The sequence below is a fragment of the Oncorhynchus tshawytscha genome, linkage group LG15, assembly GCF_018296145.1.
Source record: "Oncorhynchus tshawytscha isolate Ot180627B linkage group LG15, Otsh_v2.0, whole genome shotgun sequence".
In the NCBI taxonomy this organism is placed as follows: domain Eukaryota; kingdom Metazoa; phylum Chordata; class Actinopteri; order Salmoniformes; family Salmonidae; genus Oncorhynchus; species Oncorhynchus tshawytscha.
In genome coordinates, this window is record NC_056443.1 from 25,932,694 (window position 1) to 25,959,868 (window position 27,175).

Below are 27,175 nucleotides of genomic sequence, written 5' to 3' on the forward strand. Positions count from 1 at the left end.
GGTGAAGCATGGTGGTGGCCGTATCATGCTGGGGGGGATGTTTTTCAGCGGCGGGGACTGGGAGACTAGTCAGGAACGAGGGAAAGGTGAATGGAGCGAAGTACAGAGAGATCCTTGCTGAAAACCTTCCAATTAGACAACAACCCTAAGCACACAGCAAAGACAACGCAGGAGTGGCTTCGGGACAAGTCTCTGAATGTCCTTGAGTGGCCCAGCCTTAGCCTGGACTTTAACCCGATCGAACATCTCTGGAGAGACCTGAAAATAGCTGTGCAGCGATGCTCCCCATCCAACCTGACAGAGCTTGAGAGGATCTGCAGAGAAGAATGGGAGAAACTCCCCAAATACAGTGTGCCAAGCTTGTAGCATCATTCCCAAGAAGACTCGAGGCTGTTATCACTGCCAAAGGTGCTTGAACAAAGTACTGAGTAAAGGATCTGAGTACTTATGTAAATGTGATTTATTTATAAGAACCTGTTTTTGCTTTGTCATTATGGGGTATTGTGTGTAGATTGAGTTAATTTTAAAAAACTGAGCAAGAGGACAAGTACATTAGTGTCTAGTTTGAGTAACAGACGTCTAACAAGTCCTCAACTGGCAGCTTCATTAAATGGTACCTGCAAAACACCAGACTCAAAGTCAATAGTGAAGAGGCGACTCCGGGATGCTGGCCTTCTAGGCAGAGCTGCAAAGAAAAAGCCATATCTTAGACTGGCCAATAAAAATAAAAGATTAAGATGGGCAAAAGAACACAGACACTGGACAGAGGAACTCTGCCTAGAAGGCCAGCCTTTTCACTATTGACGTTGAGTCTGTTGTTTTGCAGGTACTATTTAATGAAGCTGCCGGTTGAGGACTTGTTAGGCGTCTGTTTCTCAAACTAGACACTAATGTACTTGTCCTCTTGCTCAGTTGTGCACTGGGGCCTCCCACTCCTCATTCTACTCTGGTTAGAATCTGTTTGCACTGTTCTGTGAAGGGAGTAGTACACAGCGTTGTACGAGATCTTCAGTTTCTTGGCAATGTCTTTCATGGAATAGCCTTCATTTCTTAGAACAAGAATAGACTGATGAGTTTCAGATGAAAGTTCTTTGTTTCTGGTCATTTTGAGCCTGAAGAAGGCTTCGGGGCGCCCAAGAAAGTCCAGCAAGCTCCAGGACCATCTCCTAAAGTTGATTCAGCTGCGGGATCGGGGCACCACCAGTACAGAGCTTGCTTAGGAATAGCAGCAGGCAGGTGTGAGTGCATCTGCATGCACAGTAACTTTTGGAGGATGGCCTGGTGTCAAGAAGGGCAGCAAAGAAGCCTCTTCTCTCCAGGAAAAACATCAAGGACAGACTGATATTCTGCAAAAGGTACAGGGATTGGACTGCTGAGGACTGGGGTAAAGTCATTTTCTCTAATGAATCCCCTTTACGATTTTTTGGGGCATCCGGAAAAAAGCTTGTCCGGGGAAGACAAGGTGAGCTCTACAGTCAGTCCTGTGTCAGCAGTAAACAGTAAAGCATCCTGAGCCCATTCATGTGTGGGGTTGCTTCTCAGCCAAGGGAGTGGGCTCATTCACAATTTTGCCTAAGAACACAGCCATGAATTAAGAATGGTACCAACACTTCCTCCGAGAGCAACTTCTCCCAACCATCAAGGAACAGTTTGGTGATGAACAATGCCTTTTCCAGCATGACGGGGCACCTTGCCATAAGGCAAAAGTGATAACTAAGTGGCTTGGGGTACAAAACATTGATATTTTGGGTCCATGGCCAGGAAACTCCCCAGACCTTAATCCCATTGAGAACTTGTGGTCAATCCTCAAGAGGCATGTGGACAAACAAAAAAACACACATTCTGACAAACTCCAAGCATTGATTATGCAAGGATGGGCTGCCATCAGTCAGGATGTGGCCCAGAAGTTAATTGACAGCATGCCAGGGTGGATTGCAGAGGTCTTGAAAAAGAAGGATCAACACTTCAAACATTGACTCTTTGCATCAACTTCATGTAACTGTCAATAAAAGCCTTTGACACTTATGAAATGCTTGTAAATATACTTCAGTATTCCATAGTAACATCCGACAAAAATATCTAAAGACACTGAAGCAGCAAACTTTGAAAATTAATATTTGTGTAATTCTTTACACTTTTGGCCATGACTGTAGATATTCCATTAAAAATCAGCTGTTTCTACACTGTATTTCTGATCAATATAATGTTATTTTAATGGGAAGAAAATGTGTTTTTATTTCAAAAACAAGGACATTTCTAAGTGACCCCAAACGTTTGAACGGTAGTGTATATTTTAGAGTAAGGCTGTAACGTAACATAATGTGGAAAAAGTCAAGGTGTCTGTTTGAAGAGGGCCCTTGTCAATGGCTGTTGTAGTATAAACACTCAAACAGGATCGGACGGTAAAATTCCAACCCAGGTTAGGTGCTTCCTCCTGTACCCTAGCCCAACAGCCTCCTGTGTCTTCTTGGCTTGGCTTACATTCCTCTGTGGCCTTGGGGCTGCATCCCAAATGGCACTACATTTCCCTACATAGTGCACTCCTTTTGACCAGAGTCCTTTATGGGTAGTGCACTATATAGGGAATAGGATGCCATTTGACATGTAGCCTTGTTGTTTTCCCCTAGGCTGGATCTGCCTGCAGGGCTCATTGTAATTGGCAGCACACTTGCATGCTGAGTTTATGGGCCAGCTTCAAGCTCCAGACTAAAAGGAGAACAATTCGCCAATCGGAGAAAAAAGACTCAGTTTAGTCCCTTTTCCTGATTCTGACAGCTGTGTCTTATTCCAGCACCATAGGCCCCCTCATAACTGTTTTACACACATTACTGAGGTGTGAAATTGCATGTTGTTTTTGAATACAGGCCCCATCTTTTCTAGCCCGCTATAGCCTAGTGGACACTTTACTTGTTCACTAAATATGTTTTCTTTTTTGAACCATTTGATTACTATTTGTGAGTAGCCTAAGCAGGTAATTGCATGGTATTTTCGTTGCTTTATGAAAATAGCCCTTAATTGGATTTTGGCTGTACAATTGATTCACAGAGTATACTGTCAGATTTGAGGTAGACATGGTGTGCATGTATTTATTTATTTGTTAGGGACAGTGCACAACTGTTGGATGGCTGACATCTGTGTCCCAGAACAGATGTCAAATGCTTTCAGCACAAAATGTGTTTAGTCTTCTGAGAAATACCTAGCAACAGCATCTGCTAAACAGTGACAGGTGCATGGAAAGAAATAATGGATTAAAATAATGAATCGAGATGGATATTAGATGCACACTTTTTATTATCCTCGACGCAATGCGATCACACCACAAAGAAACCGTACACACACTTAGGCAATGTTCCTCTGTCAGTTGTATTTTCTCTCATGTGACCAGTAACAGAATGAACTTAAACCTAGACCTATTTCTAGGTTTAAGTCCACCTTGAGTGACAAAGCAAAGTACTCTCAGCTGAGAAGCCTGATGTGTAACTGTGCCACTCAAAGCGTATCCTGTTACCCGTCTGACAAGGAAATGTGATTTGAGACACATTTGTTTACTTTTCGTGAAGTGAGAGTTATTGTTATCTTGTCTACTATTTGTCCTGGATATTAACTGTAGGGTGAGGACATTGGATGTTACCAGAAGTGCCCAGTGGCCAGAAGTGCAAGGCTTCACGAAAAAAATCCATCTACCTATCACACAGAGCAGTAAGCTACCCTCTAGCTCCAAAAGCATTCAGCAATAGGGACTCGTACTGAGCAAAGAGCATGACCATTGTTATGCAAATGAGCTATATCCAGCAACAAGCACTTGAGTTTAGCCTCCTGCACAGAGCTAAATGATCTCACGTACGTCATGCATTTCCTAATGTACAGCTGATGTGTATTTTTCTCAATGTGAAATGGTTGATTATTTGAAGCCTACAATAAAATACCAACATGAGTAGGTTGCACAATGAGTGTGGTTCTTTGAACGATTGGTAAACAGTCTGAGAATATTGCATATTTATCCTTGGATGGCTCTCATGTGACATCAGCTGTTCATGGAATAGCCTTTAGAAGTTGTTGTGGTCGGGAGTTACGGAAGGATTTGGACTCACAGTTGCATTCTGTTTCCCAAGGTCACTCACTTACTAAATGTTCCTTCTCTGGTAGGTGATTTAGGAATGTTTTCAACGTAACTGGTTTTTAGGGGGTTGTTGGCTGTGTGACTAGGGCCTACCTCACTGAGAGCGAAAGGACATTTCCAGTGAACTTTTGGTGTCTTTGGTAAGGAAAGGTTATGGCATGGAAAATACTGCAACTGTCCTATACTGTAATTACTGTCAGTTTGTTTTGGCCACCTTCATCTCAGCCTGTTCAGAACCGCATGAGTATGCAAAGCACACACACACACACACACACACACACACACACACACACTAAATAATGATAGTGTTTGTTGAGAAACCACACACCTGCTGGATTATTTTGTTTACCCTTTCTGATGGTAACATGATAGAAGATGCATCTGCTATATTTACAAATGTATTAAAATACATTTGAATGAATATCTATTTCAATTATGTGTCAACGAAATCTAATCACTGTCTTTAGATCAAATTAGACCCGTTAATCAAGCATGTGTCATCTTGTCTTCCAACAGCTACCCCGCTGTCTGCGACTTTCTACAACACAATAACTTGTTATCTGTCATTCGAGCCCATGAAGCACAGGACGCTGGGTAAGTGTCCTCTTTTTACCCACCGCTGACTGCTACAGCCCTTCTCCTTGGACAACTATGTCGCTTGAGTTTACGCAAGTAAACATTTGAACCTGTTATTTACTAAAAAATTGTGCTGTATTAAAAGTTAGAGTTTTGGCCATCAGAGCCCCTTCAAAGGACTTTGATAGCAAGCATGTCAAAACGTTGAAGAAAAGGCTGAGGCAGAGGGGAGCGCCCAAACTGACCGAAGGCTTGTCGCCCTGTTTGTTTTCTCTGCACTCCCGCTGCTTGTCCACGCAGACCGTCTGGTCCCACTCAAAGAGCAAGGACAGCTTGACGTACAAGTCAGCCTTAGGCACAGCTCTAGGATCAGATTACCGTGTCCAAATCAATGAAATGACTCCTCAGGGCACTGTTGACTTCATTCACATGCACAATGTGTATGTTACATTGTTATATAACCTGTTGTAATATATGCCATTTAGCAGGCCCCTTTATCCAAAACGATTTTAAAGTAATGCGTGCGTACATTTCAGATGGTCCTGGGAATCGAACCCGCTGCTCTACCACACTGAGCTACAGAGTATTAGGTAGTGTTGTTGTAACGGCGACGGTAATCATGATGCCGTCTCTCCCTCTAGGTACCGCATGTACAGGAAGAGCCAGACGACAGGGTTTCCTTCTCTCATCACCATCTTCTCAGCACCCAACTACCTAGACGTCTACAATAACAAAGGTAATCACAGAGTCCCCAGTATTCATTACCTCGACTTTGTATTAGTTTATTTTGCGTCTCTTGGGTTGGTTTAGATGGGGATGGGCTGGACTGGACTAACTGCGGTCCATTTGGCATGCACACTCTGGAGGAGGCTGGACACAGACAGACCTTTGTGAAGTGAGTCAGCACAAAAAGTCTCAGAGCGACTCTTTTTGTCCAATAGGGGCACCAAAGGGGAGTTTCCAGGACAGGGAGAAGGGGATGGGGCTGTTTTTGACACACAGACACAGAGAAAGAGACTGCCATTTTCCCCATGGGGGCATATTTTCGCATAGGTGTGAATTGGGGCAAAGCCAGTGAGTTTACTTGAGGGCATGTGTTGAGATGTTTTGAAGTATTTTCGTCAGTCTTACAGTGGGCTATGTTTACAGGTTGTTGTTTTAACCTTGATGTTCCCTGTTCTCGGCACACTTTGATATCTAATCCCAGCTTTGCCAACTCAAAGGTAAAGAGCTTTAAATAGCCAGCCTTGTGGAGCACAGTCAGGAACGCAGGCAATTACTCAGCCCTGTTAGATTCTACTTCCCACTGTAGTTTTATGATGCATTTAACATCGGTTGCATATTTCCTCAAATGTTTTTTTTATGGTTAAAAAGAGTTTGACTCAGGCGATGTCGTTTTCTAGGATTCTTTTCTATTCTCTTGAAACAACAAGGGATAGAGCTTCTAAATGAAGAGGTAAGAAGAGAACATTCTCTATGTTATTTCTGTTAAAAACTGCCCAATGAGGCACACATATGGTTAGAATCTGTCTGATCATTAAATTAGGCGGGGGCAGGGGCAGGGCGCCCAATTGAAACGCAAGTGACCGTAATAGATTGATCTTCTCTCATCTTGGACTGGGGCCTCGGTTGCGAGCGCTGCAGTCTAGTGATTGATGGCCGGTCGATGGCCACTGTAAATCTAAAAGGAGCCCGTCGTCTCAATATGAAGACGTTGCCAGATTCAAATTAACCGGGGCCCCTCACCAATGTTCTGCGGTCCTGGGACAGTGTAACCCTTATCAGAGAGGGGATGCCGTCAGAGCCAGGAAACCCCTAGCCGGTGGTTTCACAGGCAAAGAAATAAAAACCAAAACACAAAGGCCAACATTGCTGAGTGGATAAAATGTAAAGGCCACATAGCTCCTTTTTTTAAGGATAAGATAAATTGTAGAATCAGATTGTTCCACCCCTGAGACAAGGGTCTACTACTCTACAGGGTCTCCTGTCAGGGGTCAAGTTGTCTGTGGTCACATGAGCTGGAGCTGGATTGTCACTGATGGTCACTCAGGCTAATGTGTTTTGCTCCTCCTGCTACTTCCCTGACATTACACTGGTGTGTAGAGAGAGATGAACTATGGTACACCCTGCACTCAAATGAAAACACACCGCCATGATTGCTCTCTCTCGCTCCCTCTCTCTCTCTCACTCTCACCCTCCTCTCTCCCACCCCCTCTCTCTCTCTTTATCCTTTCTCTCCATGAGCTGTAAACATGAAAACTGGCTGCTGCAACACAATATAGAGGAGGTTGGAGGACTCCAAGGGGGAAATAATATTTGTGCATGCTATATTGTCTAGCTGCTTAATTAAGATCTCCCAACTCAACAAGACCCTTCGGTCGCTGGGCCTGCCTCTTGGACAGTGATGGCAATTACGCATATTCAAACACATATAAGGCATTTACCTGTTTTTCCCCTGCCGTATGTTGTTGGTGCTTGTGTTTAGACAGTTGGAAGTGTGACGGGGAGACAGAAGTAGATGGACGGCTTTGAAAGTGTCAGACTGGGGATTCAGGCATGTGTGGTGAGAAGTTGGCTGTGTTAATCACCAGGTCAAACTTCAGCACAAACATTTAGCCTACCTGCTTCTTAATCAGCACAAACATTTAGCCTACCTGCTTCTTAAACAGCCATCTTTCCCCTTCTCTCTCTCCTGTTTTTCGTTGATATAGTGAAATTAGAGATGGATTGAAATTGCTGTTGCTCTAGAGAGGACAGGCTCAGAGATATGGCCGAGGCCATTGTTCATTGACCTCTGGTTCAGTTTCCTGTGAGGTTGGCATGTGGCGGTGCGATCGTACGAGGGGTGGAAAGAGATGGCATGCTGGCGTGGAAAAAATATCACGTTGGCATCCCCGGGGCAGGAATGATGACAGTGAACAAGGGAATTTTCCGCCTCGTCACGGATGACAGCGTGGGGACCTTGTCTGGATGTTCTGCAGGGATTCCCACCCCCTCCAGCCAGAGCACATCAGAGCAGAATGGGGAGGTTCTGTTTTCCTCTCTGGATTTCTGGGTGGGAAGTTGGATGGGACTCTTGGCAAGAGAGGACCAGTTAACCAATAAACATTCCATTGTTATTATTTAGTCTCCTTCTGTGACTTAACAATAGTTAAGATCAAGACCTCAATTATTGATCAATGACAACTCAATCTGAATTATTACTAACACTGTACTGTGTAGTCTACTGTATTGCACTGCAACAGTGATCTACTCGGATCAAATATGTGTGGGATGATAAATTGAAGTGAAGTGAAAAATCAAAACAGCCCATTTCCCTCTATTTCCTGTCTGCCTCTGTTACATGAATACAGATAGGTAGACCGTAGAGTGAGTAGAGTCTGATGGGCAGACAGACAGTACAGGAGGAAGAATTAAGCCAGAGGAGGTAGAGAGGAACTTTCATCCCTCTGCCCCGCTTCCCTCCATCCCTCCAGACAAAGGGGATCAGAGAGCCGTCCTCGTTACGAAGGGAGGAAAACCCTTCTCAGCAGGCACTCCTCTGTAAATAATGTAGGAGAAGACAGACCGGTGTGTAGGCGTCGGGATGACTTGACCGTGGTAGTGTGTGTGTGTGTGTGTGTGTTGAAGCACAGAATCTGGTGTTTTCCCCTAAGAAGCACTAGAGGAGCATGCAGCTTTATCAGAGCAACAGAGACCCCTGGTGGTCATCTGAGGAACTGCAAGGAACCTCTGAAAATATTATGATTTTTTTTTTTGAAAATGTATTGATTTGTGAGTTGTTTTTTTTAAACATTTTATTATTTTATGAAAAGCAAGTCACGTGTTAGGAATATTTGGTCCTTTCTGGAATCAAACCCAGAACGCTGGTGTCACAAACGACAACGAGCTGAGCCTTGTGGCATGAGGGGTTACTTGTTATAAGCCACTAACTGCGTAGATCCTACATTGCAAGTGGATTTGTGCTTTCTGAGTTTGTGTGTCTGTATCTAAGAGAAGGCACAGCAGCTCATAAGAATGGTTGTTGATACTCAAGGCTGCACCGTTTGCTTGCTCCCCCACCCGCTCGTCTCACCACTGTATCACCAACCCCAACCCTCACCAAGCCCACTCCAAGTGAATGTTAGTCTGGCTGTAGCTGTACAGACTCATGACATGCAGATGGCTGGCATGCCACGTTTGATGACTGGCTATTCTCAAACCCAGTCAGGAGACGCCCTGAGGCAGGAAAGTCCCCACCGGGACCCGACCTCGGTGTCAGCTTTCCCCTCAACGAATCTGGGCCACATTGGCTGGGTGTTGCGGGTGGGAGGGGGAGCAGATTGCTGTATAAAGGGGGTTAGGCAGCAGTGTCTGCCTGTGTGGTTCCCTGGCCTGTTGCAACGTGATAACACCTTACCCTGATTAGACCAACTAGGTCATTGGCCCAGGCCCAGGTCTAATACTAATAGGGCTGCTGTGTGAGCCAAAATAGCAAAGTATTCTAATACAAGTTGAAGTCATACATAATGTATTTGGAAATGTTTTTTTTTTATCATCATTCTAAAACATCCATGAGAATCTATAGATTTTTCATGATACAAAAAAGGATTGGATTTTTTTTTGGGACCGCGATTATATGTTTTCTTACTGTATTACATACAGTACCAGTCAAACGTTTGGACACATCTACTCATTCAAGGGTTTTAATTTATTTTGACTATTTTCTACATTGTACAGCAATAGTAACTATGAAATAATGGCGTATCGCTGCAGAATGCTGTGGTAGCCATACTGGTTAAGTGTGCCTTGAATTCTAAATAAATCACTGATAGTGTCACCAGCAAAGTACCATCACACCTCCTCCTCCATGCTTCACGGTGGGAATTACACATGCGGAAATCATCCGTTCACCTACTCTGCATCTCAGAAAGACATGGCGGTTGGAACCAAAAATCTCAAATTTGGACACATCAGACCAAAGGACAGTTTTCCACTGGTCTAATGTCCATTGCTCGTGTTTCTTGCCCAAGCAAGTCTCTTCTTATTATAATTGTCTTTTAGTAGTGGTTTCTTTACAGCAATTCCACCCCAAAGGTCTGATTCACACAGTCTCCTATGAACAGTTGATGTTGAGATGTGTCTGTTACTTGAAATCCGTGAAGCATTTATTTGGGCTGCAATCTGAGGTGCAGTTAATTCTAATGAATTTATCCTCTGCAGCAGAGGTAACTCTGGGTCTTCCTTTCCTGTGGCAGTCCTCATAAGAGCCAGTTTCATCATAGCACATGATGGTTTTTGCACTTGAAGAAACTTTAAAAGTTATTGACATTTTCCTGTCTTAAAGTAATGATGGACTGTCGTTTGTCTTTGCTTATTTGAGCTGTTCTTGACATAATATGGACTTGGTCTTTTACCAAATAGGGCTATCTTCTGTATACCGCCCCTACCTTCTCACAACACAACTGATTGGCTCAAACGCATTAAGAAGGAAAAAAATTCAACGAATTAACTTTTAACAAGGCACACCTGTTAATTGAAATGCATTCCAGGTGACTACCTCATGAAGCTGGTTGAGAGAATGCCAAGAGTGTGCAAAGCTGTCATGAAGGCAAAGGGTGGCTACTTTGAAAAATCTCATCTCAAATATATTTTGATTTGTTTAACACTTTTTTGGTTACTACATGATTCCATATGTGTTATTTCATAGTTTTGATGTGTTCACTATTATTCTACTGTATAAAATTGTACATATAAAGAAAAGGTGTGTCCGAACTTTTGTCTGGTACTGTGTGTTTCTCTGATAAACACTGAGGGTTAAACTGGTTCTTGATACAGCCTCGGTTTCTGACCCCATCTTTGGTATGTTACAATTGCCTCCCAGAGAATTTGGTGTTTTCCACAGATCCAATATTCCATGCATATATTGGCACAGAAAAAACTATGCACAAGACCTCTGGAGACCCCTGTTTGCACTAGACCTCTGGAGCAGTATTGCATACTGTGGCGAACCAAAGCACTCCTCTTGGTTCTCCAATAAACTTTCTCCCTTTGTTTTATCTCCTGTGGAACTTACAAGTAGATTTGCTGTGTTTCAGCGTATTTTTCTGCACCAGCTTTACCTTTCAACGTCCCTCCACCGCCATCCTCTCTCCTTCTGACTCTCCAATCATCTCTCTCTCTATCGCTCTCTATAATCATCTTACTCTCTCTCTCTCTAATCATCTCTCTCTCTCTCTCTCTCTCTCCCTCTTCCCTCACTTCATCTCTCTCACCTCCCTCCCCCTCTTCCCTGCCTCTTTCTCACTCTCTCCTTTCACCCTCTCCCTCCATGCCTCCCTCCCATCCATCCCTCACCAGAAATTCAAGTTCTTTCACTAAGGAATAGAGGGAGGGATGGCCCATATGCTGAGCAAGGTGTTTTTCTTGGTTTAATTTATGTTTTAAATCCCTTTAAATGATGCTGGGACTGTAGTGGTGGGGGTTGAGGGCTTGGAATTAAGACGAAAGAACATTCTGGAAGAGCCGAGGATGGATTTAAAAGGCCAGCTGTGTTGAACAGGACATAGCGGAGTCAGACTAGGTATTTTTAGTTAATACCGCTGTTTTAATTGCAAGACACAATGTCCCTTGTGGTGTAACACTGACAGGTTTATTGGGGTTTAGTGACGAGCTGGATTTACAGTTTTATGGATAGTTTTGTAATGCACTCTATGGATGTTCTAGGATAGAAGGCCCTCTGAATGTATTCATAATGCTATGTACACCAGTGGTTCGTTCAACATGTTACAGTAGTTTTTACAGTAGTTTACTTAAAGCATCCAGGTATAATTCATTATGATGCAGTTATTAGCCCAGTATGATGTATTCTAATCATCTCGAAATGATCCAGACAAAATCATAGACAAAACATTCTATATTTACCTTGCTATAAAACATGAATAACATACATGCTTATAACAAGTTGTAATGCATAATACCTGGATGCTTTTTTTTTTTTTCATTTTTCTTTGTGTGTGTGTGTGTGTGTGTGTGTGTGTGTGTGTGTATATATGTGTATGTATATGTGTGTGTATATATATATATATATATATACATACTGCTCAAAAAAATAAAGGGAACACTTAAACAACACAATGTAACTCCAAGTCAATCACACTTCTGTGAAATCAAACTGTCCACTTAGGAAGCAACACTGATTGACAATAAATGTCACATGCTGTTGTGCAAATGGAATGGACAACAGGTGGAAATTATAGGCAATTAGCAAGACACCCCCAATAAAGGAGTGGTTCTGCAGGTGGTGAACACAGACCACTTCTCAGTTCCAATGCTTCCTGGCTGATGTTTTGGTCACTTTTGAATGCTGGCGGTGCTTTCACCCTAGTGGTAGCATGAGACGGAGTCTACAACCCACACAAGTGGCTCAGGTAGTGCAGCTCATCCAGGATGGCACATCAATACGAGCTGTGGCAAGAAGGTTTGCTGTGTCTGTCAGCGTAGTGTCCAGAGCATGGAGGCGCTACCAGGAAACAGGCCAGTACATCAGGAGACGTGGAGGAGGCCGTAGGAGGGCAACAAGCCAGCAGCAGGACCGCTACCTCTGCCTTTGTGCAAGAAGGAGCACTGCCAGAGCCCTGCAAAATGACCTCCAGCAGGCCACAAATGTGCATGTGTCTGCTCAAACGGTCAGAAACAGACTCCATGAGGGTGGTATGAGGGCCCGACGTCCACAGGTGGGGGTTGTGCTTACAGCCCAACACCGTGCAGGACGTTTGGCATTTGCCAGAGAACACCAAGATTGGCAAATTCGCCACTGGCGCCCTGTGCTCTTTACAGATGAAAGCAGGTTCACACTGAGCACATGTGACAGACGTGACAAAGTCTGGAGACGCCGTGGAGAACGTTCTGCTGCCTGCAACATCCTCCAGCATGACCGGTTTGGCGGTGGGTCAGTTATGGTGTGGGGTGGCATTTCTTTGGGGGGCCGCACAGCCCTCCATGTGCTCGCCAGAGGTAGCCTGACTGCAATTAGGTACCAAGATGAGATCCTCAGACCCCTTGTGAGACCATATGCTGGTGCGGTTGGCCCTGGGTTCCTCCTAATGCAAGACAATGCTAGACCTCATGTGGCTGGAGTGTGTCAGCAGTTCCTGCAAGAGGAAGGCATTGATGCTATGGACTGGCCCGCCCGTTCCCTAGACTTGAATCCAATTGAGCACGTCTGGGACATCATGTCTCGCTCCATCCACCAACGCCACGTTGCACCACAGACTGTCCAGGAGTTAGCAGATGCTTTAGTCCAGGTCTGGGAGGAGATCCCTCAGGAGACCATCCGCCACCTCATCAGGAGCATGCCCAGGCGTTGTAGGGATGTCATACAGGCACGTGGAGGCCACACACATTACTGAGCCTCATTTTGACTTGTTTTAAGGACATTACATCAAAGTTGGATTAGCCTGTAGTGTGGTTTTCCACTTTAATTTTGAGTGTGACTCCAAATCCAGACCTCCATGAGTTGATAAATTTGATTTCCATTGATCATTTTTGTGTGATTTTGTTGTCAGCACATTCAACTATGTAAAGAAAAAAGTATTTAATATGAACATTCAGATCTAGGATGTGTTATTTTAGTGTTCCCTTTATTTTTTTGAGCAGTATATATATATATATATATAAAAATTTCTCCCCAATTTCGTGGTATCCAATTGGTAGTTACAGTCTTATTTCATCACTGCAACAGCCGTATGGACTCGGGAGAGGCGAAGGTCGAGAGCTGTGCGTCCTTCTTGACACACTGTCCACTTAACCCGGAAGCTAGCCACACCAATGTGTTGGAGGAAACACCGTGCACCTGGTGACCTGTCAGCATGCACTGCGCCCGGCCCGCCACAGGAGTCGCTAATGTGCGATGGGACAAGAACACTGGATGCTTTAAGTAAAGTGATACCGACATGGGTTGTGTCAGATGAAATTTCACAATTTTTCTACTTCATATTCATAATCTCCAGCACCACCCCAACACCAATATAGGGTATATGAAAATGGCACATTTCTATGTATTGTAGTAAAGAAAATAAAGGAAGATGCGTGTTTCCAATTACATCATCAACCAGTTAGCAGGCTATTAGTAGGCAACGCCTACTCATAATTGGTTAAAATCACATGATGGACACCGATGTCATCGGAAACACTTTTTTTCCTCCTGTTTTTTACTTCAAAACATAGAAACGTGCCATTTTCACATGTGTTGATGTTAGGGTAGTAGTAGAAATGATGAATATGAAGTTGTAAATGTTTGAAATGTTCCTTTAGAACACCTCTCCATGGGCCTGTTCCGTAGGATGTAAAATTACAGAAAGAAATGTATCAAGTAGAACCGAAATGATTGTCTATCAGATAGAATAGAATCATGTCATCTCTATTCATTCTATTTCTGTCTGCAACATACAGTGTTTCACATCCCTGAATAAGTACTCACTCAAAAATGTGGAGGAAATCAATTACCCCATTTTTTTTTTTTGTAATGAATCTTAAATGGCTTAAGTAACCAGTACATCTTTTTTAAAGTTCATCTAAATGATGTCTTTGCCTGTTCCCTACAGCTGCAGTACTGAAGTATGAGAACAACGTGATGAACATCAGGCAGTTCAACTGCTCACCTCACCCCTACTGGCTGCCCAACTTCATGGATGTCTTCACCTGGTCCCTCCCGTTTGTCGGGGAGAAAGGTGAGCGGGACACACGCACACATTGACAACCCTGTCAAATGTGAAGTTCAAGTCAATTTAATACATTTTGGAAACTGTTGTTGTGGCTGTTATTAGGACTCCCATGCAGTGTTATATGTGGCTATAAACATGCCTAACAACACAACAACTAGAAATAGCAATTGAGATGACCAATTATCACACCCAGTGGTATATGTGGATATAGTCATGCCTAACGTATCAGCCAAAAATATCAAATGAGATATGTCCTTAACAATTATCACATCAAATGTCATTCAGCATAACGCCACAAGGTTGTCAAAAGGAATTTACGGTATCTTTGACTGCATGTATTTTAGTATAATGTGTCATAAGGCTGAAGGTGACATACATCAACTTTAATCTCCAGCACACCCAGTCACCCCTCCTTTACATGCTGCTGACATCTACTGTACTAAAGTAGCATGACAAGTTACAATTTACATTCTCTGTTTAATTTAATCAATGTGTAAACTATGAGTTATCTTATCCAAGACCCCACTCCCACTTACACAACCCTCCCCCCATCTCTCTGTTCACCACTGGAGTGTAGTTAAATGTGGAAACACCCCAAACCATTGCCCAAACACTGTAGTTGGATGTCACATTTTAGACATGGCTCACATTCTAGCAGCTAGTCCTAGCTCTCCCTCACACTCCCTTCCTTCCTCTCTCCCTTATGTCTTCTCTCTCTGTTTCTTTCTCTCTCCCCCCACCCCCTTCCTGTTTTTCTCTCTCTCTTCCCCCCTTCCTTTCTCTCTCTCTCTCCCTCTCTCTCTCTCTCTCTAGTCACTGAGATGCTGGTTAACGTGTTAAGCATCTGCTCCAATGATGAGCTGACGACAGACGAGGAGATCGATGGTAAGTCTGTGTAGTGTGCCATTGACTGGTACTATTTCCTCTCATGTTGCCACGACAGGTTAGATTATCCCAATTCCCTTTCTCGCAGGTGCTCCCTCCCCTCTCTGTTTCACTCCAAAACTGTGTTCAAATATAATTTAAGCAAAAGCTAAAAAGCTTGATTGGAGAATGGGGAATAGAGCTCCAATGTTGAGTTGTCATAATACCCATAAAACCTAGTGGTCAAACAGGGAAATGGTTCCAATTGTTTTAAAAGTCACCTTGTCTGAGATATATTTAAATGGTTATCAAAATGTCACGCCAGGGTAATAAGCCTACACAGAACACAGCCCTCATGTTGTGTCTCTAAAATCCCCTATTGGAAAAATGTATAGTGGAAAAACTAAAAATGACAATGTCCCTGTTAGACCGCTAGGTTGTATGGGTATTATGACTCATACTGTGGTAGTCTATAGGGCAAGGGAGGAAGGATGGGTCATTATGAGCGTTGACTTTCTCTCTGTGATTGACTATACTTCCACTAGAGGGCAAAATCTACCAATGGAACATCATCAGCTCAACACATACATTTGGCATTTACTTTCTTTGGATCCACAGTAGAAACATGACAGTGCAAGATGCCCGCATGGATGCACACACACACACACATATACACATATATACACACATATATATATATATATACACACACACACACATCACTGTTCCTACAGAGCTTCCACGACCCTGGCTACAGCAAAGTTTGATACTAGCCAACAGAATAACTTTTAAAACCATGACCACAGAGAGACTGTCAAAGAATACAGCAAAGAGCTGCAGTTTTTATGAGTGAGTTCATGTTTAAGTTTTTATTTTACACTGTCACTGTTTTTATTCAACACTATTCGAATAAAAAAAATATGAGCTGGCGCACACCCAGAAAAAAATATTTTAGGTGGAGGTGCTGACTAACGGCAAATTAACTATAAACTATAAAAAAAATAAAGAGTCGCACACTCAATATATAAACTCCCAGTAATCTATTGGGTAAATCAGCAACATTTGGGCATCACTGTGTCTTCTTCGGGGTAATGTCATGAATGCTTGAACCGGGTTATGTAGACAAACAGTGCAATTAGTGCAACCAATGACAATAGTGAGGGATGTGTCATAATTATTAAGTTAATTTGAATGAATTGAGGGAAACTGTTAAACAATAGTTTATGGCATATTGAATATATTGGCTATTGTTATCATATGGAAACAGATTTGAATATTGTACATAATATTAGCCTCAACATACATTATTGTTTAATTAAATTTCACATATTTAATTGTTTTCTATTTTGTTTTGTTACATGTAATCTTTTGGTTCAACCATAATGAATAATAAGCATCAACAACAGGGGAACATGTTGGGTGTACGCTGATAAGCTGTAGGAAGAATATATCAATTTATAAGACTTGTTCATAAAAGAGACAATTGTTCGTATGAAGGGCCTGAGATCAAAGTCAATATTCAGACCACTAGGGGTCAATGTTTTAGCCTCCCTTAGTAGTAGGATGATCTCGATGTTACCTCTCCTTGATAGAGCAACATGCTCAATGCCTGTGTATTTGAGGGAGGAGATTGGATGGTTAGCTTCAACAAAGTGAGCTGCTACTGGATAGTCAATGTTCTTACACCTGATTGAGCTGCGGTATACAGCTATGCGTTGTTTTAATTGTCTTTTCATTTGTCCTACGTAGGCTTTCCCACATGATCAGGTGATGAGATAGATTTTTCCCTTGGTCTTGCATGAGATGATAACCCTAACAGTGATTTTTCGACCTGTATGTGGGTGTCTGAAGAAGGATGTTTTTATAGTGCTATTGCACTGTGCGTATGAGCCAAATTTGTAGTTCCCATTTGGAATTGGTGTCGAGAGTGTCTGAGTGGACTCAGGGGGCATGTCTGATCTCACCAAGCTATCTCCTCCTCTTTTTTTTTTTTTTTTTTTTTTTTAGCATTGCCTTCAAGATTCGTTTAACCCTGGCTATGTGGTAGACCATTCTTGAGGGGAAGGGGATGCGTACTATCCGCACATAGCAGGGTTATGAACAATTCTCTCTTTTATGAACAAGTCTTATAAATGTATATATTCTTTCTACAGCTTATCAGTGTACTGGTTGAGAGAATGCCAATAGTGTGCAAAGCTGTCATCAAGGCAAAGGGTGGCTACTTTGAAGAATCTAAAATATATTTTGATTTGTTTAACACTTTTTTGGTTACTACATGATTCCATGTGTTATTTCATAGTTTTGATGTCTTCACTATTATTCTACAATGTAGAAAATAGTTGTTGTTTTTTAATTGAAAAAAAATGGAATGAGTAAGTGTGTCAACTTTTGACTGGTACTGTATATTAGGCCTACTGCCCAAACAATTCCTACAGAACAGTTTTTATTAGGTTAATGTGACATTGTTTAAGTCATGTTGAAAAGAAATCTGAGCGGTAGATCTCAGCTTTCTTTTTAACTGCGAAAGTGATTTTGGCTCAGAAAAGGTTGGTGACCAGTGTTGTAAAACATAATGGCATTGTCTAGGTAGAGATGGTAGAGATGGTTTGGAACACCCATTCCTAGATAAGCCCTAAATACTCCATCCCGTCTCTTATTTACCAAAGTCACACACGTTACCATAACTCTATAGGGAGGGGGAAGGAATGCTTAGGTCATATCCTGTTCCTGTATGGCAGGAAGTGGCGTGTTATAGAAAATGGCTTCTAACCCTTGACTCTAACACTGGTTTGCCTGACTGCCAAAACTTCCTGCTCCGGCCAAACGCTGCACCACATCAACCTAAGTATCTCCCCGGAGATTTCAAGAACACAGACACATTCTGACCATTCTGATTGGTCCGAGAAACCGATGGGTTGTGCGAGAGCCAGAACACATGTGGGTAAAGCGGCGTTTTGAAAATGTGTCATTGGCTTTGATACTCTGATTTGTTAGAGATAATCCAATCGCTGATGACTTTGATTTGAACAACGCCCCTCATTTTGACGTCACTACAAATGACTTGAATGATGGCAGTCTCAGACTGAAGTATGTAGTGAACATAAAGCAGTGAACATAGGTCATATCCTGTTCCTGTATGGCAGGAAGTGGTGTGTTATAGGAGAATGATTCGAACCCTTGACCCTAACGTTGATAGCTGACAGACACTTCTTAGTCACTCACAGCCTTGGTGACTAACATCTCATCATTTCCTCATTTTCTTTCCTTCACGGTCTTTCTTCAGTAGCTTAATATTCATTGTGTTGATGTTCATATTCTTTGCGTTATTTATTTATTTGTTTCTCTTCTCTCATCTAGGTATCTCTCTCATGTCTCTCTCCCTCGCCGATGCTGTGTCATTTCATTATTTCTGTGGTTACCTCATCTAATTTGTCTCTCTTCTTTTCTGTTTTTCAGAGTTTTGTTTTAAGCCATTGCTTTTCTTTATGCTTGATGGGTGTGTGTTTGCCTTTTCTCTCTTTCCTCTCTTCCTCCTCCTTGGCTTCCTCTGTCATTCTTCTGCCATTCACTGATCTCTCTTGTCTTTTCTGTTCTCTTCTGGGGGTGTTCTTGAGAAGAACAACTAATATATGTCCCCAAGAAAGGTACAACCCTCAGCTCTACCGCCAATATACCTTTGTGCTGGTGCTTGCTCTTGCACCTGCATTTTGGGAGCCAATTAACTAACCCAAGACGTAAATGTGTTGTAACATTTATGCTCAGTTTGGTTATTGATATTTATCAGTAAAAATAGAATATATAATCAATCTATAAAAATATAGAATGTAGACATGCACCAAAATTCAATCAATTGCAGGTAAAGGTCAACTGCACTGTAGGTTCACTCAGAATGTTGACACTATACAGTATTGGGTCACTTTTTGGATAGTTCAAATGTTCCATCTATTGATGGTCTACCGATGGTTATAATATTAACAAACTATCTGTTGATAAGCAACTGCTTGATAGGGTTACGGTTATAGTTAGAATATGGGTTAGGGTTAAGTTTACTGTTAGGATAAAGGTTAAGGTTAGGGTTAGTAGATAGTTAGTGTAAATGCTATTGATAGTCTGTAGGGCATCTACAGATGGACTATCCAAATAAAGTGTTACACAGTATTTTAACAGACTGGTATAGTTTTGAGTGGTGAACAGCTTGCACGGTGTGTTGGCTTCAATACTGGTAACTTAAACATAGCTTAAACATTTTCGGCGAACCTGCAGTACGGTTATCTGCACTTGAGTGAATTAGCGTTAGCCTATAGCTTCAATAGAAACAGTGCAGGGTAGTCAGTCCTCGATATGCTTCGCCTCTTTCCTGTGTAGAATGCCCAAAAGTCCAGCTAGCTGTAGCTCAATGTGAGAAGATGGGATACTCAGTACTGTCCTTAGTGGTCCGACCAAGGGAACACACTCCACTAGAGTCTCTCACTGTTATCTGCATACTCATTATTCTCTCTCCATATATTTCTAAGCACTTGTATTCATTTCCGTCTCTCACACTCCACCTCACTACCACTTTCCAAGCTGGGTCACAAAAGGGTCCTAGTGTCAAACACAAGTCATCCTGTCACAACATACAAGCTCTTAGACCAGGCTATATTCTAGACCAGGCTATATTTTTCATCAGGCTATATTCTAGACCAGGTTATATCCTAGACCAGGTTATATTCTAGACCAGGCTATATTCTTCACCAGGCTATATTCTTCACCAGGCTATATTCTAGACCAGGCTATACCAGGCTATATTCTAGACCAGGCTATATTCTAGACCAGGCTATATTCTTCACCAGGCAATATTCTTCACCAGGCTATATGTTTCACCAGGGTATATTCTTGACTAGGGTATATTCTTGACCAGGGTATATTCTTGACCAGGGTATATTCTTGACCAGGCTATATTCTTCACCAGGCTATATTCTTTACCAGGCTATATTCTTGACCAAGCTATATTCTTCTTCTCCAAGCAGAAATAGAAACATGGGTCATGTTCATTAGGACACACCGTAGAAACACTTTTTGCAACAGAAAATTAAAACAAGTGTTTCTTTCAAATAGTACCTCCCCATTTATCTCTGTTGAAATGTTTTCTTCCAGTCCGTGCCAACAGAACACGACCATGTAAGATGACAGTTTTAGATTGTCAATGTCTGATTAGACGAGGCAGAGTGTTTGAGGGAGTACTTTATCGATTGGTGCCTACAGGGTCCCTCTAGACAGGCTATTGGTGCTGATGCATCGAACACCAAGCTTCACCTCTTTCTCAGAATGCCTTTCATACTAAGACATAACCAGGGAATCGCAGTGGTGGAGTGAGATTCAAAGTCCTGGTTCGGGTTGGTTTTACTTTGAACTTCAATACTACATAGTGTATTTTGATGTGATATGACACTCCTGTGCAAAAAACATTTGCTAAATGATTCAAGTGTCAAATAAATGTCAACTAAACATTTAGGAAACAATTCCTTTGTATCAGTGGTTGTCACTCAAACATGTACTCTACTTAGACACACAAAACACAACTTAGTGTTAAGTTTTACTAGCTCATGTCTGGTAATGAACACACCTTAAAGAAAATGCCTTACCCAGATAAGCAGACATGTTGTGATGGTTTGAAACAGCCTGACTGTCTGACCCTGAGAACTGCGTGCGTGCGTGTGTTATAGGTGCCACAGCCTCTGCACGCAAGGAGGTCATCAGAAACAAGATCCGTGCCATTGGCAAGATGGCGAGGGTATTCTCTGTCCTAAGGTATTTATTAGGAATCATCGCTGTAAGTCTGGGTGTGCATTTCCATTATACCAATGTTTATGTATTTTATCATATGTGCCCAGTTACATGATCCTAGGCAGAAGTCATTGTACATTACAGGAATGCCGTTTTACATAAAAAATGTCTACATAAACAGGTCTTAATAACAACCCACTGGGCACAGATGTCAATTCAACGTCTATTCCACGTTGGTTCACCAACATTTCATTGAAATGACGTGGAAACAACGTTGATTCAACCAGTGTGTGCCCAGTGGGAAACTCACAGCTGAGAATAAGGCTGCAATGAAAAGCTTTTAACAAAGGCTTATTTATACAGTATAACTTACTCAGTGGTATTCAAAGTCGGTGCCGTGACCCCTGGGGGGGTCACCAGTGAACTGCAGTGGGGTATGCAATTTGTTTGTCTTGTGTACATTTTTATAAGAACAAAGACTTAAGAATACAGATTATTGTATGGGACAGTAGCTCTGCCACTAGAGATTCTGGGTTCGAGTCCAGGCTCTGTCACAGCCAACCGCGACTGGGGCGGCACACAATTGGCCCAGCGTCGTCCGGGTTAGGGGAGGGTTCGGCTGGCAAGGGTGTCAAGGATGACACGGTCGCCAGGTGTACAGTGTTTCCTCCAACATAATTGGTGCGACTGGCTTCCAGGTCATGTGGGCATTGTGTCAAGAAGCAGTGCGGCTTGGTTGGGTTGTGTTTTGGAGGATGCACGGCTCTCGACGTTCGCATCTCCGAGTCCGTACGGGAGTTGCAGCGATGGGACAAGACTATAACTACCAATTGGGGAGCAATAGGAGCAGTAACTTTCATAAACATTGAGAAATCAGATACATTTGTTGAATAATGTGTGCTAGTATAGGGCTAGGAACACAGGACATTGGTGGCACCTTAATTGGGGAGAACGGGCTCATGGTAATGGTTGGGACAGAATAGGTGGAATGGTATCAAATACCATTGTTCCATGTGTTTGATGCCATTCCATTAAATCCGTTCCAGCCATTATTATGAGCCGTCCTCCCCTCAGCAGCCTCCACTGGCTAGAACAACAATGTTGGGAGTACGTGAGACTTGAGAAACACTTTTTTGAGAAGTTGAGAAACACTATTTCACATGAACGCATCAGTTCTGCATGCTATATTTCCATCTGAACGTTGCTTAATGTGTTTTTCACGTGCAGGAATGAGCTTGCTATAAGGCCTACATGTTCTAGGGGCTATATTTCTATCTGAACTTTGTGTCATTTGTTTGTTTGTTGTCCCTGCAGGGAGGAGAGTGAAAGTGTGTTGACACTGAAGGGGCTGACCCCCACCGGCATGCTGCCCAGTGGAGTGCTGTCCGGGGGCAAGGAGAAGCTCCAGAATGGTAAACCCCACAACACACGCCCTGGACCTTCATGTCCAGCCCACAACACCCCTCACACTGTTATATATAAGATTTTATTAGCAGTACTTTAAAGACCTGAAACTTATTGAGCCTTTTGGGTGGGGTGGGGTGTCTATCATTAAACCTGCTATATTTGATATGACTTTTATGTCACAGAACACAGTTGCAGCAGTGGTAAATACTATGTAACTACCTGTGGGTCAGCATTTCCTCAAACTCAGTCCTGGGGACCCCAAGCGGTGCACATCTTGTTATTTACCCTAGCACTAAACAGCTGATTAAATAATCAACTCATCATAAAGCTTTATTTGATTCAGCTGTGTAGTGCTAGGTCAAAAACCAAAATGTGCACCCCTTGGAGTGGCTTTAGATAATACAGATATTAAATGTTAGAAGTTGACCCTCTGTGTCCCCATTGTCTCTTCTAATGCTCTCTTGCTTTCCTACCCCCTCTCCACCTTTCTCTCTGCAATCTACTGGTTATATCTCAAATATTGTCTGTGTTTTCTTCTTTCTCGTCTCTCCCTAGAAACCACAGGTATAATCTGTTGTGCAAGTATTCTGTCAGCAGTGTTTTGTGAGAATATTGTAGAATTCACCCTCCCATGTTGAATTCCAAACACTCCCAAAACCAGTCTGACGATCGATCGATCTCCTTTACGTGACAGACTAGCATTAAAATATGCTTTTCCACAGGGAAGACATTTCTTCCAAAGATGATGAGTCGAATTGAAAAATCTACCCACTGAATCGGGCTACAACATAGCCAATTTAGAATTTCTATTTATGTTCTATAGAACAAAAGCGTGGACCTTGATTTTACAAATTGTAAGTAATTTTTAAGAAGTCAGGGAGGCTAAGGATCGACTACGATTCAGATGAATTGGAATTGACATAAACAACTGTGGATGTAAGGGGATCAATATTGTCCACCTTGTCATCCACAAACAAGGCAGGAATCCAAACAACTTCACTCTCCTCTCTTCAGGCTCTCTTGGCCAGTTTGTCTCCTCTGTCAGTTTTTCTGTCAGTTGTTTTAGTATGTACAGTGGTTCCTCCTTTAAATGTTGCGTCGTACTGCAGCACACCGTGCGGGCTGCTGCAGCATTCTATGGCACGTTATTTAATTGTCAGCCATTTTTTACATCAATGCTAGTTTGACCAGCAGAGGGCAACTTTGATAAGCATTTGATAATCTCCCATATTGACATTACTAGACAATTTAAAACCTTTTTTGTAATAACATAGTACATGGGATTGATTGTAAGAAATTTGGATTAATTCATTTGATTAATATCATGATGTTTCTATTCAGAGAAAAACTAAAAACTAAACCCTCAGGGTTTCCGTTAGGATGGAATGGGAAATATTGCGCTGTACAACGTGACAGTCGGGAGTAGGCTACAGCATAAGAGGATTGCAGAAATCTAAATTAATATGTAAGGGGCATAACATTTCTACACCCTAATTGTAGTGTAACCAATACTCATTTTGCCTATGGTAGGCCTACAGTATACAGTGGGGCAAAAAAGTATTTAGTCAGCCACCAATTGTGCAAGTTCTCCCACTTAAAAATATAAGAGAGGCCTGTAATTTTCATCATAGGTACACTTCAACTATGACAGACAAAATGAGAAAAAAAATCCAGAAAATCACATTGTAGGCTTTTTAATGAATTTATTTGCAAATTATGGTGGAAAATAAGTATTTGGTCACCTACAAACAAGCAAGATTTCTGGCTCTCACAGACCTGTAACTTCTTCTTTAAGAGGCTCCTCTGTCCTCCGCTCGTTACCTGTATTAATGGCACCTGTTTGAACTTGTTATCAGTATAAAAGACCCCTGTCCACAACCTCAAACAGTCACACTCCAAACTCCACTAGGGCCAAGACCAAAGAGCTGTCAAAGGACACCAGAAACAAAATTGTAGACCTGCACCAGGCTGGGAAGACTGAATCTGCAATAGGTAAGCTGCTTGGTTTGAAGAAATCAACTGTGGGAGCAATTATTAGGAAATGGAAGACATACAAACCACTGATAATCTCCCTCGATCTGGGGCTCCACACAAGATCTCACCCCGTGGGGTCAAGATGATCACAAGAATGGTGAGAAAAAATCCCAGATCCACACGGGGGGACCTAGTGAATGACCTGCAGAGAGCTGGGACCAAAGTAACAAAGCCTACCATCAGTAACACACTACGCCGCCAGGGACTCAAATCCTGCAGTGCCAGACGTGTCCCCCTGCTTAAGCCAGTACATGTCCAGGCCCGTCTGAAGTTTGCTAGAGAGCATTTGGATGATCCAGAAGAAGATTGGGAGAATGTCATATAGTCAGATGAAACCAAAATATAACTTTTTGGTAAAAACTCAACTCGTCGTGTTTGGAGGACAAAGATTGCTGAGTTGCATCCAAAGAACACCATACCTACTGCGAAGCATGGGGGTGGAAACATCATGCTTTGGGGCTGTTTTTCTGCAAAGGGACCAGGACGACTGATCCGTGTAAAGGAAAGAATGAATGGGGCCATGTATCGTGAGATTTTGAGTGAAAACCTCCTTCCATCAGCGAGGGCTTTGAAGATGAAATGTGGCTGGGTCTTTCAGCATGACAATGATCCCAAACACACTGCCCGGGCAACGAAGGAGTGGCTTCGTAAGAAGCATTTCAAGGTCCTGGAGTAGCCTAGCCAGTCTCCAGATCTCAACCTCATAGAAAATCTTTGGAGGGAGTTGAAAGTCCGTGTTGCCCTGCAACAGCCCCAAAACATCACTGCTCTAGAGGAGATCTGCATGGAGGAATGGGCCAAAATACCAGCAACAGTGTGTGAAAACCTTGTGAAGACTTCCCGAAAACGTTTGACCTCTGTCATTGCCAACAAAGGGTATATAACAAAGTATTGAGAAACTTTTGTTATTGACCAAATACTTATTTTCCACCATAATTTGCTAATAAATTCATTATAAATCCTACAATGTGATTTTCTGGATTTTTTTCTCTCATTTTGTCTGTCATAGTTGAAGTGTACCTATGATGAAAATTACAGGCCCCTCTCATCTTTTTAAGTGGGAGAACTTGCACAATTGGTGGCTGACTAAATACTTTTTTGCCCCACTGTATCTAAATATTTTTTTTTCAATGACGTGAATCTCCGCCAATAATTACATTTAGAGGATTGGAAGATTCTAAATTAAATATCCAAGGGGCATTTTCCATTTGGATCTGTGAGAATATCTAAGGGGCTTTTATATAATTCTAAATTCATTAATAATAATAATAATCGCTTTGTTTAAAAAGTAATGATATTTTGGAGATTTTGTTTTATTTAACATAGAGTGAGCGAGAAAAGGGCAATTCTTGAACATTGGGTGAGCCATTCTCACTCATTTGTAAATAAAGCCAGTTTGTTATTTAGAATGATTTATTTCTGGAGAAACCTAACTTGATTATTTAGCAGACATCACATGCTTATATTCAGTCAATTCATGTATCTTAAGAATATCATGGAATATAATTGAGCATTTTCATTTCTCCATGCTTGTCTCAGAGCAGTGCTGAAATAGACGTTCACAGCGGGAAGGCTATGTACAAAGATATTTTGGAGATTATTTTGTTTTTAAAAAAACAACAGTGAGTGATTGTAATCTGACTAAAGGCCAAAATAATATTTATAAAGGCCAGAATATAGCCCTGCTAATAGCCATAATGACGCTGTACATCATGACCATGTGTGTTTAAAAGAGTATTTGCCTTCATTTGACAATTTTGCTCCAATATTTCTGTAATTCCTTGATATTTATTCCCATAGTAATTCGTTATGGATCCATAACTAAATCAACATCTGCATTTTGAAAGAGTATTTTTATCATTATTTTATTAACGAAAGCATAAAGATGCTGATGAGCATTTTGCAGATATAAGGCTACTGTGCAGTCTGACAAGTAAACATAGCCAGCAATACATACTGTAGTAAACATGGGAAAGTGCTTAATTCCTTACATAAGGGGGAGCAGGCCATGTCCAGACTTTCTCGGTGACTTCAAGTACCTTCAATAATGGCTGTAATAGAGAGCGGGGTTCAATTCCCCGACAGGGAGGAAGGAGTAGGCTGTACTTGTAAATAAGAATTTGTTCTTAACTGGTTCCATATGTGTTATTTCATAGCTGTGATGTCTTCACTATTATTCTACAGTGTAGAAAATAGTACAAATAAAGAAAATACCTGGAACGAGTAGGTGTGTCTAAACTTTTGATTGGTACTTGCTTAATTCATTTGATTAATATTATGGTGTTTCTATTCCAAGGAAAACGAAAAAACCCTCTGGGTTTCCGTTAGGATGGAACGGAAAATATGGCGCTGGACAGCTTGTCAGTCGGCAGTACAGTACTGGGCTATTTAGCTACAGAATCCCCATGTCATGCAGGCAGGGCACGTGGGAGACCGGGGTTCAATTCCCCGATGGGGAGGAAGGAGTAGACTGTCCTTGTAAATAAGAATTTGTTCTTAACTGACTTGCCTAGTTAAATTACGTTTACATTAAGAGCATAACATTTCTGCACCCTCATTTTTTTATTCAAGTCTAACCAATACCCAAATGGAGATTAAGTGAAAATAAAAATCTCATTGATTTATCAAGACCAGTCCCCATGCTTCTCTCAGAGCTGTGTGAAATGGTGCTAAATTAGTTGTAGGCTTTTGCTTCTAACTTCAA

At 42.1% G+C, this 27,175-nt stretch overlaps 1 protein-coding gene across 6 annotated transcripts in view; it reads left to right on the top strand.

Annotated features, from left to right (window-relative positions):
* The window catches only part of LOC112214716 (serine/threonine-protein phosphatase 2B catalytic subunit alpha isoform), a 127,755-nt gene that overhangs the window by 92,969 nt on the left and 7,611 nt on the right, over positions 1–27,175 (top strand). For 2 of the 6 annotated variants that reach the window (XM_024373673.2, XM_024373676.2), the window contains exons 7-13: positions 4,637–4,714; positions 5,338–5,432; positions 14,281–14,406; positions 15,214–15,285; positions 18,882–18,908; positions 20,970–21,054; positions 22,345–22,442. In XM_024373673.2, coding sequence (XP_024229441.1) covers positions 4,637–4,714; positions 5,338–5,432; positions 14,281–14,406; positions 15,214–15,285; positions 18,882–18,908; positions 20,970–21,054; positions 22,345–22,442 — 581 coding nt within the window. Of the gene's footprint in view, positions 1–4,636; positions 4,715–5,337; positions 5,433–14,280; positions 14,407–15,213; positions 15,286–18,881; positions 18,909–20,969; positions 21,055–22,344; positions 22,443–22,992; positions 23,002–27,175 lie in introns of all 6 variants that reach the window. The other 4 variants (XM_024373675.2, XM_024373677.2, XM_024373671.2 and 1 more) reach the window with 3 other exon arrangements.